The sequence below is a fragment of the Trematomus bernacchii genome, unplaced genomic scaffold (assembly GCF_902827165.1).
Source record: "Trematomus bernacchii unplaced genomic scaffold, fTreBer1.1, whole genome shotgun sequence".
NCBI lineage: Eukaryota > Metazoa > Chordata > Actinopteri > Perciformes > Nototheniidae > Trematomus > Trematomus bernacchii.
Window position 1 is genome coordinate 1,277,371 of NW_022987565.1, and position 13,401 is coordinate 1,290,771.

Sequence of the window (13,401 nt, forward strand, 5' to 3'; positions counted from 1 at the left end):
ATGTAAGGTGTATTTAAACATATATTGCGATGTCTACCTTTTTCTAATGACCTGCAGCCATATTTTTAAATCAGCAGCAATGTTAATCATTATGAAAGTGAAACAACTGCTCTGTTCATTTAATGTAAGTGCAAAGATATATATATTTTGTCGCTAAAATCCATCAATAATCTTAATAAATTATGTTTTTTATCATATTGAATTAGTACTATAGGGTTAGAGTGAGCGGTCTATAGTTTCCTGTTATTTTAAATTGAGGCAGAAATGATGATAGTGCAATAAAGTCTCTCTCAGGCCTCCTCTCCTGTTTTCATTTCACTGAGGTGTTTTTAGGAATAAATCTTAAACTCTAAGCCTGAAAAAGGAACAGCATGCTGAAAGGCTTTCCGTTCCTTTCATACAACCACTTTCTTTAAAAACACAGTTGCTCTGAGTCGTTCTGCTGTGTTCGCTGAGCTGTTTCACTTTGATTCCTCCTGTATGCTGCCGGAGAGCAGCGGGTACTTTAACTCTGAGATTTACTGTCCTCTGTAGAAAGCGTGATGTGAGGATTAAAAAGCACCGGGGGAAAGCGTAGGCGGAATGAGAAATACAGAAACTTCAAAGGTGAGGGGATGTAAAAGGTATCATGTTATATTTCAATACTTTGAAGTATAAATGCACCAGTGGTGGAAAAAAGGAGTAATACCACAGTGTAAAAGTAAAAGTCCTACATTCAAGATTCCATGTAAGTAAACAGTGACAATGAGCCTGATATATGTCCTCTTAAAAAAGGGATAAAACAGGGAAATATTTGTCAGCTTTGACTTGTGAGCGCTGTAGAAGCTTGTTAATTATTCTTATTTACCATATCTTTATTTGTTTAGACTGCCCACATTGTATTTTGTCACATCCCACAGTTGTCCCTCGGTGGAGTTTCGAGGTTATTTCGTCTACCTGTTGAGACGTACGGCTGTTTTTCAAGCAAAGATGCTCATCGAGGCTCCAAGTTATTGCTCTAATCTTTTCTTTGACAAACATATGGACTTCCGCATGGATTGTTTTAAACATGTCTCAGTAAAAAGCTTTATTTTGCCTCTTAGCAACTTGTTTAGCTGTCACCTTAAGCACTAAGCATCATGGGTGATAACAGTGTCCGTCTTCAGGAGATGGTTTGACATATGGTCAGGTGTACTTGTAATGCAAGTCAAATAACACCCATCTGTTATTATTTATTTTGATATTTATGCAGGCTGATTTATTCTCCCTCACCCTGTTCATCCAATCACATCTGTGCCATATGTCATCCCACCAATCTAATCTAATATAATCTTATCTAATTACCTGCGCCACTCTGAAGACGGGGATATGAGCCGATCGGAGATGAGTCCAATCAGACTCTTTGTCTCGGCTTGTTTTATCACGGCCAAATTAGTTTTCAGACGTGAGCGTTATGCTCCGTGATTCCCCGCTGAGACGCTGCCCAGATTCATCAGCGATGATGAGGCGACTCACACTCGGTTATTTAAAGTTTATTCTAACCGTAGAAACTCTGACTCAGGGAACAGGAGCTAAACATGTATTGAACATGATCGGCTCTGATATTGGAATTTAAAACAATCCTCCTCTCATAGTGCGTGTGACTTTTTGTTGTGTCACCATTCATGTCTATACAAACAATATCTTATGATACAATTGGTAACAAAAGCAGAACATATTTTATCCATCCTTTTGAATTTTGCTCTAAAATTCAGCAGTTTGATGGATTTCATTTTGAAAATAGTAGCATACTAAATTGAGGCTTTATTTTTGATATTGCAAAATACAGTATATCCAATTCACCATTAACATCTTATTATACTAGAACCCCACTGTATATATTGTTATATTAACATATTGTGGTAATGCTTCGTATGTTTATACAATTATTTGTATTCTATATTTATTGGACATTTAAACTCCTTATGATTCATAAATACGTTTCATCTTAATGTATTTCATTGTACCTTTTTATTAAACATACTGACTTTAACTTCTTCTGTTTATAAAAATAATTGTATTTTATATTTATTTGACATTGATTTGTTCTATTTTAATTTATGAAATGTTATCTTTTATTGGACATTTTTAATGTAACTTCTTATGTTCACATACATATTTCTATATATATTTGAATTGATTTGATTTCAGTTTTTAAAGGACATTTTAATAAATATCTTTGTTCTTTTAAATATTTTATTGCACATTCCTTCCTAACCTTCTGATGTTTATTTATCATTTGTATTCTTAGAGCAACCATCTTAAAACCCAATTCTCCTCAGGATATATAAAGTATTCTGATTCTAACTTTGCCAAAATGAATTGCAATGTAAGTTTCCATTAGCAGGCGTAGCTTGATCACAGCTGAAGAGGGAACAGAGATACACAGAGGGGGGGGTAGAGATTTTAGGCTTGAAGCAGAACTCCTCTCTGGTGGTATAGCAACCAGGTGGAAACAGAGCGAGGACGGGCAGCAGAAGGACTGTGTGTGTATTTCAGGCCAAAATCAGTCAGAACCAATCACATCTTTTACTTTTAAAACTGTGCACTGAGCCTCTGGTGCTCTGCCAATTCCCAGATAGAGAGAGCAGACTGTGAAAGCACCAGAGGATAAAACCACACCTTAAATTAGATCAGCGGCGGAGCGGAGAACATGTTTGGTTAACTCCATCCCCTTTATCTGATCTGTAGAGATCCATCAGCCTCAGCAGAGAGGGAACATTGGACGTCTGACTCTAACTCACTTACTGCAGACTCCATTCAAGGTGTTGAAAGCTTTTTCACATCCTCATGTTTCCCTCTATTTCATATATGTTCACATAATCATATTTGTCATATGGATTGTCTATGAAGTAATTTTATCATCTTGTTTATTCTGTAAAATCTGCTGCATTCTGTCCGTCCTGAGAGAGAGACCCCTCCTCTGTTGCTCTCACAGACGTTTCTAACATTTATTCCTCTCTTAAAAAGGACATATTCTGCTGATGTTCAGGTTCATATCAGTATGTAGTGTCTCTACTTTAAAGAGTCCTCTCCTGCTGATGTTCAGGTTCATATCAGTATGTAGTGTCTCTACTTTAAAGAGTCCTCTCCTGCTGATGTTCAGGTGTATATCAGTATGTAGTGTCTCTACTTTAAAGAGTCCTCTCCTGCTGATGTTCAGGTGTATATCAGTATGTAGTGTCTCTATTTTAAAGAGTCCTCTCCTGCTGATGTTCAGGTGTATATCAGTATGTAGTGTCTCTACTTTAAAGAGTCCTCTCCTGCTGATGTTCTGGTGTATATCAGTATGTAGTGTCTCTACTTTAAAGAGTCCTCTCCTGCTGATGTTCAGGTGTATATCAGTATGTAGTGTCTCTACTTTAAAGAGTCCTCTCCTGCTGATGTTCAGGTGTATATCAGTATGTAGTGTCTCTACTTTAAAGAGTCCTCTCCTGCTGATGTTCTGGTGTATATCAGTATGTAGTGTCTCTACTTTAAAGAGTCCTCTCCTGCTGATGTTCAGGTGTATATCAGTATGTAGTGTCTCTACTTTAAAGAGTCCTCTCCTGCTGATGTTCAGGTGTATATCAGTATGTAGTGTCTCTACTTTAAAGAGTCCTCTCCTGCTGATGTTCAGGTGTATATCAGTATGTAGTGTCTCTACTTTAAAGAGTCCTCTCCTGCTGATGTTCAGGTGTATATCAGTATGTAGTGTCTCTATTTTAAAGAGTCCTCTCCTGCTGATGTTCAGGTGTATATCAGTATGTAGTGTCTCTACTTTAAAGAGTCCTCTCCTGCTGATGTTCAGGTGTATATCAGTATGTAGTGTCTCTACTGGGACATGTCTCCATGCTTTAATGTTCAGAAAGCTCTTTATTTTCCTCATACTGCCTGTGCTGCAGCACCTCTTTTCACCCTCTGTCTGAAACCAGAGCCCAGTCTGCTCTGATTGGTTAGCTGGCCGGCTCTGTTGTGATTGGTCAACCACTTAGAGATGTCCCGCCCCCTTAGCCTATCACATACAATATGTTGGAGCGCTAGCCAATAGAAGTGCAAGGGTTACATGATGATTTCATTATATCACAAAAGTAAATATAGGAGATATTCACATTATACTTTTCTGTTTTGTAAATCAAGCAGAGAACTTAGAGACCACTTATGGCGCACTTCCACTGCAGCGCGTAGCGCGGTTTAAGCGTGCCGTGCCAATCCCAGCCCGTTTTTTGTTGCGTTTCACAGTTTTTCTGGCCCTCCAAAATCCAGGTTCTTTCTGGGCCAACAACCGGGCTGAGTATGCTAAACTAGTGAGAGAATCGCTGGCAAGGGGGCTACAACTACAACAAAATGAACATATTTGACCGTGATTTAATTGTAATACACGTTTCAAAATGATGCCGAAGTAACAACATACTGATACCGGTTAGTAAAAACCATGAATTAATGTTTTGACAAGTCTGCAGACAGACGGCAGGCGAAAAACCTTTTAAAATGCGTGTTTTCTAAATGGAGATTGGCTAAGCTAACGCAGTATATGCTCCGACCGTCCACACTCACAACAACGGCCTATACAGACATAAATAAAGCAGCGACTGTACTCACCATGACACAGGCAGTCTGTGGTTTGTACTTCTTTAACTTTTGTCTAGTTTCTGAACAGATATAATAATAATAATAATCATGACACCCAAGGACACCGTACAATTTGTTAAAAAATAAAGAAAACGCTAATAGGCAAGAAAACATGATAAAAACAGATATTAGGAGCTGTGAGCTTGAGTGCTAACAGCTAACGGCTGATGTTGTTTTTCTGTGGTTCGCATTGAAGATGACGTCACGGCTCTGCCTACACTGCGTTACTATAGTTACTGCCCCAGCTACTAAACTGTAATGGAAACGCAGCATAAAGTGAGCCTGGCCTACCAAGGCCTAACTATACCGTACTAAGCCGTGCAAGGCCCTCCAGTGGAAATGCGCCATTAGAGACCCCATCACGAGTAATGTGTTGGAAGAAAGGGAAAACCCCAAAAGGTTGACTAAATGTACAGGTATATCATTTACACACGAGTGTTAACTGTTAGAATAATTTATTAACCATTGAAGACACTTTTTGGGATCATTAAACATCAATGTTTTCAGCATGTAGTTTGAGATAACAGACGCAGAAAACCAATTGAGACACTGAAAAAATGCAAACAACACAATGAGAGATAGAGGATAATATAACGGGGAAGAAATACTGGACCATCTGTAGGGAGAATAAGACGAGATGGGGATGACACACATGTAGTTGTAGAAGCTCCATGCCTCAGGGTTTGGTGCCATTTGGTGCCTGTTTGGACCACCAGCCACAGGAAACACACAGTTACACATCAATACAGAAACACACACCATTCACACGAGGGTGAGCCGTGCCTCACTAACACACATTCACCAGAGTCCGTGTTAATAATGCAGAGCGCTGTGAGCCTACGGGCGGCTGCTGGTTCCAATCCCTCAGACAATCTGCCCTCAGAAATCCACTTCAAATAGTATTTTACTACCCTTTTATTACCCATTTCAGAACGTTTTTCTACCCATCCGACAGACAGATTAAACGTATTCAGGCTGCATCGTGATACCTTTGACTGATATTGCAAGGGATTCATACTTTGATCCTGGTGTGATTTTTTGTTTTTTAAGAGGATCTTTGAGTCTAGAATACGATTTGTATGCCGGGATATCTCTGCAGCTCAACAAAACTTCATTCAAAATGGTATTTAGACACATATTTGGCCTTTAACTAATATTGTGCTTCATGTGATTGGAGATAACACTAGTCCATATTGCAATTTCCAATTAAACACGACATATTATGCTCTGTCTCAGGTTCATATCTTATCTTGTCTTATCTGCCCGAGCCCCTCTCTACTCTACGTGCCCCTAAAGGTCTTGTTTTCTTGTTCTTAACAGTGTGAATGTTTTATATCTCATATATTTGCTTGATTACAATAAGGAAACCCCTTCCTTTAAAAGGATTATTTTTGGACTGAAGCTCGATGACTGTGTGTTCAAGTCTGCCAAAACTATATACACTGAGGGGGGGGGGGGAGACCAACCAGAGTCTGACTCAACAGTGTGACAGTTCATGAGTAAACTTTGATCTCTAAATAAATAAATCCTCTCCAAATGTTGTTTTTTTTGGATGTTTTCATTTGGATTTGCTATTATATGTGACGGCCCCCTGGAGGAGGGTTATTTGTTGGTCCGTCAGTATGAAAGCAGAGAGTCTGTGAGACAGTGGGGTCAGTGAATCATCTTCCTCCTCCTCTTCCTCCTGCTTCGTGTTTCGGTGTCCGACTGTGAGCATCTCGTCTCGGGGAGTCGCTGCTCCGTCACATCGCTGTGACTTCACTTCCTGCCATGACCTCACTTCCTGTCTGTCATGGCGGTAGTTTTCATCCAGAGAGGAGTCACTGCCTGTCGGGGTCACACCGTCTCTCAGAGCAACACACACCATCACATTTAGAAAACTATGCTTCTGTGTTTTGTATGTATTTATCAGAATCAGATTTACAGTATTGCCACAGAGAGAGAATTAGCTTTGGTGCATAATGATTCCTGTGTAAACAAATGGAGGAAAGTTCAGTTTAAGTATACAACTCGTAAAAAAACTATTAAAAAAAACATTATAAAATTAAGAAAAAGATAAAAAAAATAAAATATTATAAGAATATAAAAAATCATATGCACTTCAACGCACTTGCAGAAAACCTTGATATTGGACGTTCATGCAGACATGGAGTCAAAAAGACGTGTGTGTGTGTGTGTGTGTGTGTGTGTGTGTGTGTGTGTGTGTGTGGGTGTGTGGGTGTGTGGGTGTGGGTATACATGGGATTGCATCAGTGTGTGTGTTGAACTGCAGGAACAGCATCGTTGCTCTGACACTTTTAGATTCCTAATGTGTGTGTGTGTGTGTGTGTGTGTCTGTGTGTCTGTGTGTGTGTGTGTGTGTGTGTGGGTGTGTGTGTGTGTGTGTGTGTGTGTGTGTGTGTGTGTGTGTGTGTGTGTGTGTGTGTGTGTGTGTGTGTGTGTGTGTGTGTGTGTGTGTGTGTGTGTGTGTGCGCGCTCCCACCAGTGTGTTGTTAGTTACCGCCCCTGGCTATGAATGCAGAATGGCAAACAGGGACAGATTGTGTGTTTAACATAACATTTGATTTACAACTAAGAGAGGAAGGAGATTCGGAAATAAATGCAAACATGTGAAGGAACGTCAAGTTTGTGTGTGTTTTGGTGATTGTACGGAGATTGTTTTGCAGAACCGAGGTAGGGAGTTACGGCTCTAATAAGTTGTTCAATTGTTTAAATGTTTAACAATAATAATGTCCTAAAATGCTGCTTTCAGTGAGGCGGATAGAATTCTTGTTATTTTATACCATTATTTGTATTATGTTACACAGTCTCTCTACGTTGTATTATCGAAAAATCGACCGTTTTATATCGATATTCAATAAAGAACATTGTTATAACTTGCACCCTTAAAGCCAGAATGTGAGTTTGAATGAAATCCAAATGACTGGAAGTTGTGTTTCATAAAGGTGAGCCTTGTTGCAGAAGGCATGCACAAAAACAGTAGATCTCTGATTCCTGAGTACAGAGACATCGTTAGGTTTCAGAGAGAGGACGATGTGTGTGAAGCTGCAGCTGCTGGCTAATATAAAACAATGTGACTATGGCACTGCCTTTATTATACATTGCAATTAAAGCTTGTCACCTGACCCGCGGTGAGAAACTGATTCTGTATATTGTGAATGTCAGGTGATATTCAGGTAGTACTTTCTAGCGATGCATGCTTTACTAAAAGTCGAGTCTGGCAGAGGATGATGATGTTCTGATGGGGTCACCTGAAGTTTCCTGCCTGACCTCAGAGTGCTGCAGGCGGCCAGAGGAAGCTGCCAGTGAGCAGCCGGGATACAAATCAAACGCTCCTCACCTCGGATCAACTCTGCAGCTGGAGAGGAGAGGAGAGGAGAGGAGATAAGAGCAGAGGAGAGAGGAGATCAGAGCAGAGGAGAGAGGAGATCAGAGCAGAGGAGAGGAGAGGAGAGCAGAGGAGAGAGGAGAGGAGATAAGAGCAGAGGAGAGAGGAGATCAGAGCAGAGGAGAGAGGAGATCAGAGCAGAGGAGAGAGGAGATCAGAGCAGAGGAGAGAGGAGATCAGAGCAGAGGAGAGGAGAGGAGAGCAGAGCAGAGGAGAGAGGAGATAAGAGCATAGGAGATGAGATAAGAGCAGAGGAGAGAGGAGATAAGAGCAGAGGAGAGGAGAGCAGAGCAGAGGAGAGCAGAGCAGAGGAGAGGAGAGGAGAGGAGAGGAGAGGAGAGCAGAGGAGATCAGAGCAGAGGAGAGAGGAGATCAGAGCAGAGGAGAGGAAAGGAGAGGAGAGGAGAGGAGAGGAGAGGAGAGGAGAGGAGAGGAGAGGAGAGGAGAGGAGAGGAGAGGAGAGGAGAGAGGAAAAGGGTAAAGGGTTAGAAGAGAGGAGAACAAATGTGAGGAGAGAAGGGTAGGAAACGAGGAGAGGAATAAAATAGTAACGAGAGATGAGTTAAGAGAGGCAGAGAGGAATGTATGCCAAAAGGAAGGGAAAGAAGGGATTGAGAAGGAGAGGAAACAAGGGAGAGGAAGAGGAGAGGGGTTGATAAAAGAGGACATGGAAGGAAAGGAGGAAGAGAGGAGGAAAGAACAGCTGTGAGGAGAGAAAGTGAGATGATGAGAAAAAGAGCAGTTGATAAAACAAATGAGCAATAAGATGAGAGAGAAAGAGAAAGGGAGGAGAAGAAGGAGGAGATGTGGAGGAGAGACAAAATGATGGAGGGACGGAGGAGGAAGAAGGATGGTGTGAGGATGAGGAGGAGAGAGACAGTTGGCAATTATCTAGAGTACCTTCCTCTCAGTTTTACTGCAGAGCCTCATTGGGATGTGTGTGTGTGTGTGTGTGTGTGTGTGTGTGTGTGTGTGTGTGTGTGTGTGTGTGTGTGTGTGTGTGTGTGTGTGTGTGGTGTGTGTGTGTGTGTGTGTGTGTGTGTGTGTTGTGTGTGCTGTGTGTGTGTGTGTGTGTGTGTGTGTGTGTGTGTGTGTGTGTGTGTGTGTGCATCTGTGTGTGTGAATCTAATGCTTCCAAGTTTGGGGAAGTAAGCGCAACATTATCCCAGAATTATGTCAGTAGTTCTTCTTCATCTCTGACACACACACACACACACACACACACACACACACACACACACACACACACACACACACACACACACACACACACACACACACACACACACACACACACACACACACACACACACACACACACACACACACACACACACACATCCAGTGTCTCCCACACGCTCATGCTGGGTCTCTCACAATCACAACACACCCACTCACACACATACAGACACACTGCTGTTAGCCATGAGTCACTGTCATGTGACTCATAGTGTGTGTGTGTGTGTGTGTGTGTGTGTGTGTGTGTGTGTGTGTGTGTGTGTGTGTGTGTGTGTGTGTGTGTGTGTGTGTGTGTGTGTGTGTGTGTGTGTGTGTGTGTGTGTGTGTGTGTGTGCGCGCATGTGTGTGTGAGCTTGGCAGTGCCCACGTTAGCTTCTGTGCCAGCTCCACGGGTGTCTTAGATTAACACTGAAGAGCACCTTTGATGATCATACACACACACACGCACACACACACACACACACACACGCACACACACACACACACACTCATGATGCCCATCCTCCTCTCTTCTCCTCTCTTGTCTCCTTGTTTTATCTCTTAATTGATTGATCATATATCGTTGTTTCCTGTATCTGTGTTTGAAGGCGGAGTCTCTGATAATAAAGTGTCTCTTTTTGACAACATGCTGTCACCTGATCAGCGGAGTAGTTCGTCCGGATTTCTGTACTTTAGTCCAGTTTAATCCGGTTTGGTCTTTTTTTACTTTGGTTTGGTCCAGCTTGTCTTGTAAGGTCCAAATATGTCTGCTTTGGAGCTATTTGTATTTGTTGTGGTTTGTTTTATTCTGGTTTGTTCTGGTTTGTTCCGGTTTGATCCGGTTTGATCCAGCTTGTCTTGTATGGTCAGCTAAACTTTATTTATGGTTCTGTTTATTTTGGTTGCTCCGGTTTGATCAGGTTCTCAAAATCCTTCATAATTACCTTGTTTGGTCCGGCCTTTCTGAATGTTCAGTTTGATCCGTACCACAAGTGTGAAAACCCACCTTTAAGTCCAAATCTAAATACAGTTTTATCAGAGAGCCTTTCCTGATTCAACTCAAATTTAATTCATTTTAATCTGGTTAGTTTGAGTCTTGCTTGGTCTTGTTTACTTTGGTCATTTACGATAAAGTTACTTTGGTGTTTCTGGTTCTTTATATTCTGGTGGGGTCAACTTTAGTTATTTCAGAATGTGTTGTTTGTCAGAGGTTTGTCTGGTTTTCTCTGGGATGATAGAATGTATTTAATATGAAATTCAATACAGTAAATACATTATTATTATTATTACAAATACTCTATACTGTAATGATTAAAACATTTATGGATTGATTAGCAGATGATTAACCCTCTCTCCCCCTCTTTCTCCCCCCTCTCAGTGTGGAGGGCGACTCTCAGTGTCCGGAGGCGCTCACTTTTTCTGATTCGTCCTTCGGCCACCCGCCTCCCTTCCATCGATACAGTAACAGTCCTCTCTCCAGCCCTTGTGACCCCTACGGCTCCACCGGCGGGCCCCTGGGAGCCTGCCACACACAGGTATTGACCCTCAAAACACACACATGATAAACAGTCAATCTGATTGATCTGATTGATTGACATTCTCACAGGAAGTATCACAATGGCAGAGTAGAACTTAAATCCCATTTCTGCTTCAGGGAATTTGATCTTTTGTATCACACTGGTATCGTTTTGTTTAATTATCAAGGCCCATCATTCCAAGAAACATTATTTCCACGAATTTTAAGATGTTTTTGTGATGAAGCTCTAGATAAGACATAGTGGATTTATTAAACAGTAACATACACAACCCACAGACCCTACGAACTAAGCAAACTCACTACTGGTGTTATTCCTTAGTGGCAAGCATATAATTACTTTGTTAAATTATGGTGAATTCAAATAAGTAACATGTTAAAGTTTAACATCTAGTGGCTTGTTTACAGGGCTGCATGTTAACTGTTAGCTTGGCAGTGGGCCTAACTTTGTGTTAGAGGTTGTAATGGAGGTCAGCAGCTCATTACAGATGTTGAAAGTAATTAAGAACATGTAGTAGGCCGAGGTTTTATGGAGCCTAATGGGACAGTTAAACCCAAAATCAAACACATATATCTTTCTTCTTACCTGAAGTGCTATCAGATTGTTTTGGTGTGAGTTCCCGAGTGTTGGAGATATTTGTCTTACAAATGTCTGCTTTGCCTCTTGACTATATTGGTATTAGATAGTGCTTTGCTTTTGCTGCTCAGAGCATTAAAAGAAAACTTCTGATAATCTAACAAACAAAAACTCAAACACACCTTGTTGTTTCAGATTGTAGGAAATATTTTCTAGTCCATGACTTTCTTCTACACTATGATGGATGCAAAGACAATAGTTCCTACATGAATCTGTGGATTATCTTGGGTAACAGTTGATATACGGAAAGAGACATTGATGTTGTGTATCTCAAGTGTATTTGTTGGCGCTCTTAGCACCACCGCTCGTCTAGTTTAAGCATATTGGTGAAAAAGCATTACAATGTAGGATTGATAAAACTGCACTACAGTGAAGTGGAAAACACATGTATTTTAAATGTTTCTTTTGGGGCTGAACTTTCCCGTTAACTTGGGTTTTTGCTGTTTTTACTTGATACCTATTTAACTACATCATTCTGGAATAAATATTAACAACCTGTCTCCCTCTCTCCCCCCCTTCCTCCCCCAGGGAAGCTCTCCCGTCTCTCCCCCCAGCCCGGCGAGCCTTGCCTGGGCTCAGCACAGCCGACACCAGCCGGCCAGCCTGGCGCTCCGCAAGCAAGAGGAGGAGGAGAGCAAACGCTGCAAGGCTCTATCCGACAGCTATGAGCTCTCTACAGACCTCCAGGACAAGCAGGTACTGTACATGTCTCTTCTACATCAACATGTGTCCCCTCTGTGGAAAGAGACTCTGAACGTTTCAGGAAAAAAGATTCTCTCTCTTTTTGTCCTGATCCATTTATATAAGAACCTGTCTGAAAATGAGCTGATCAGATTTTGGCCACTTTATGATGTCATAACGATTTTTTTGGCTTGTGTAACCATTAGCCAATCACCAACCAAGGTAACCCCCCCCCCACCTAATCACCTGAATCTCCTCCTAGAGCACCAGTAGGCGCGTTCACACCGGAGTACTTTTCACCGTACTTTTCACGTTTAGTTCCGTTAGTACCCCTTATGTCGCGTTCACACCAAAAAGAGTACTTCATCTCGGGAACTTTTACCCCCATTTTTAGTGCCTGCTGAGAGATGGTACTTTCCTGGGGGAAAAAAGTGCCCCAGTTCTGATTGGCTAGGCGAATTGCAAACCACGCCCCGTACAACTCGTACAATGTTTTGTAGAGCCGCCATTTTATTATCCTCGCATTAGCATTATTAGCATTAGCATTCGCCCAGCGCACAAACGCAGAGAGACTAACTTATGGCAACACAAAATAAAACGTGGGAGCGGTGGAGATGAGGAGGTGTCGGCGTTCTGGCGATTTACTCGGAAGGCTTCAGTAGAAGCTGCTGGGAGTCCCAGCAGCTTCTACTGAAGCCAGTCCCCAACTCCGGGGACTTCCGGCCGGGGACTTCGGGTGGCAGTATACGCTGTGAAGTTGTTTGCGGCCTGCCAGTAAACCCAAAGCAGAAGAAGACGAAGTGACGTCAGCGGCTCATTTGTGTAATCTTCCCTCAGGGAATTTATTCCGGTGTGAACGCGATCTGTACTAAGTGCCAAGGGCGCCGGAAGCGGGGGGGCCAGGGGGCCATTGGTCCCCCCACTTTTCAGCCCTGCCCCACATTTTCGCAGCGGCGGATGCCGTGGAACACTGTACAAATCCCGTTTCAATAATTTGCCTCTACTCTAAAGTCGCATCTAAAACGCGATCTGATATAGCTGTGTATATTTTGTTATGTTTGATTGTTATATTCAATCTCATTAGCTACAGGCATTTTTTAAGCTTGTAAAGCTCTCACTCGCCACTCTGCTCTTCCTCAGCGCCGCTTCCCCTCCCTCTGCTGAAATTATGAATGTAAGGCGTATAGTAATCATAGATAACACGGCAGGGTCCGTTACAGTTTGTTTTTATCTGATTTCAAATAAACAAAGTCTTGGCTTTCAGAATATTAAACTTGTTTCGGCAAATTCAGATGATAAATACAACTTTGAAGC

At 41.9% G+C, this 13,401-nt stretch overlaps 1 protein-coding gene across 1 annotated transcript in view; it reads left to right on the forward strand.

Moving 5' to 3' along the window:
• Window positions 1-13,401, forward strand: part of LOC117478586 (IQ motif and SEC7 domain-containing protein 1-like) — a 137,003-nt gene that overhangs the window by 96,229 nt on the left and 27,373 nt on the right. The window contains exons 3-4 of the mRNA XM_034125592.1: window positions 10,614-10,770; window positions 11,935-12,102. Coding sequence (XP_033981483.1) covers window positions 10,614-10,770; window positions 11,935-12,102 — 325 coding nt within the window. The remainder of the gene's footprint in view (window positions 1-10,613; window positions 10,771-11,934; window positions 12,103-13,401) is intronic.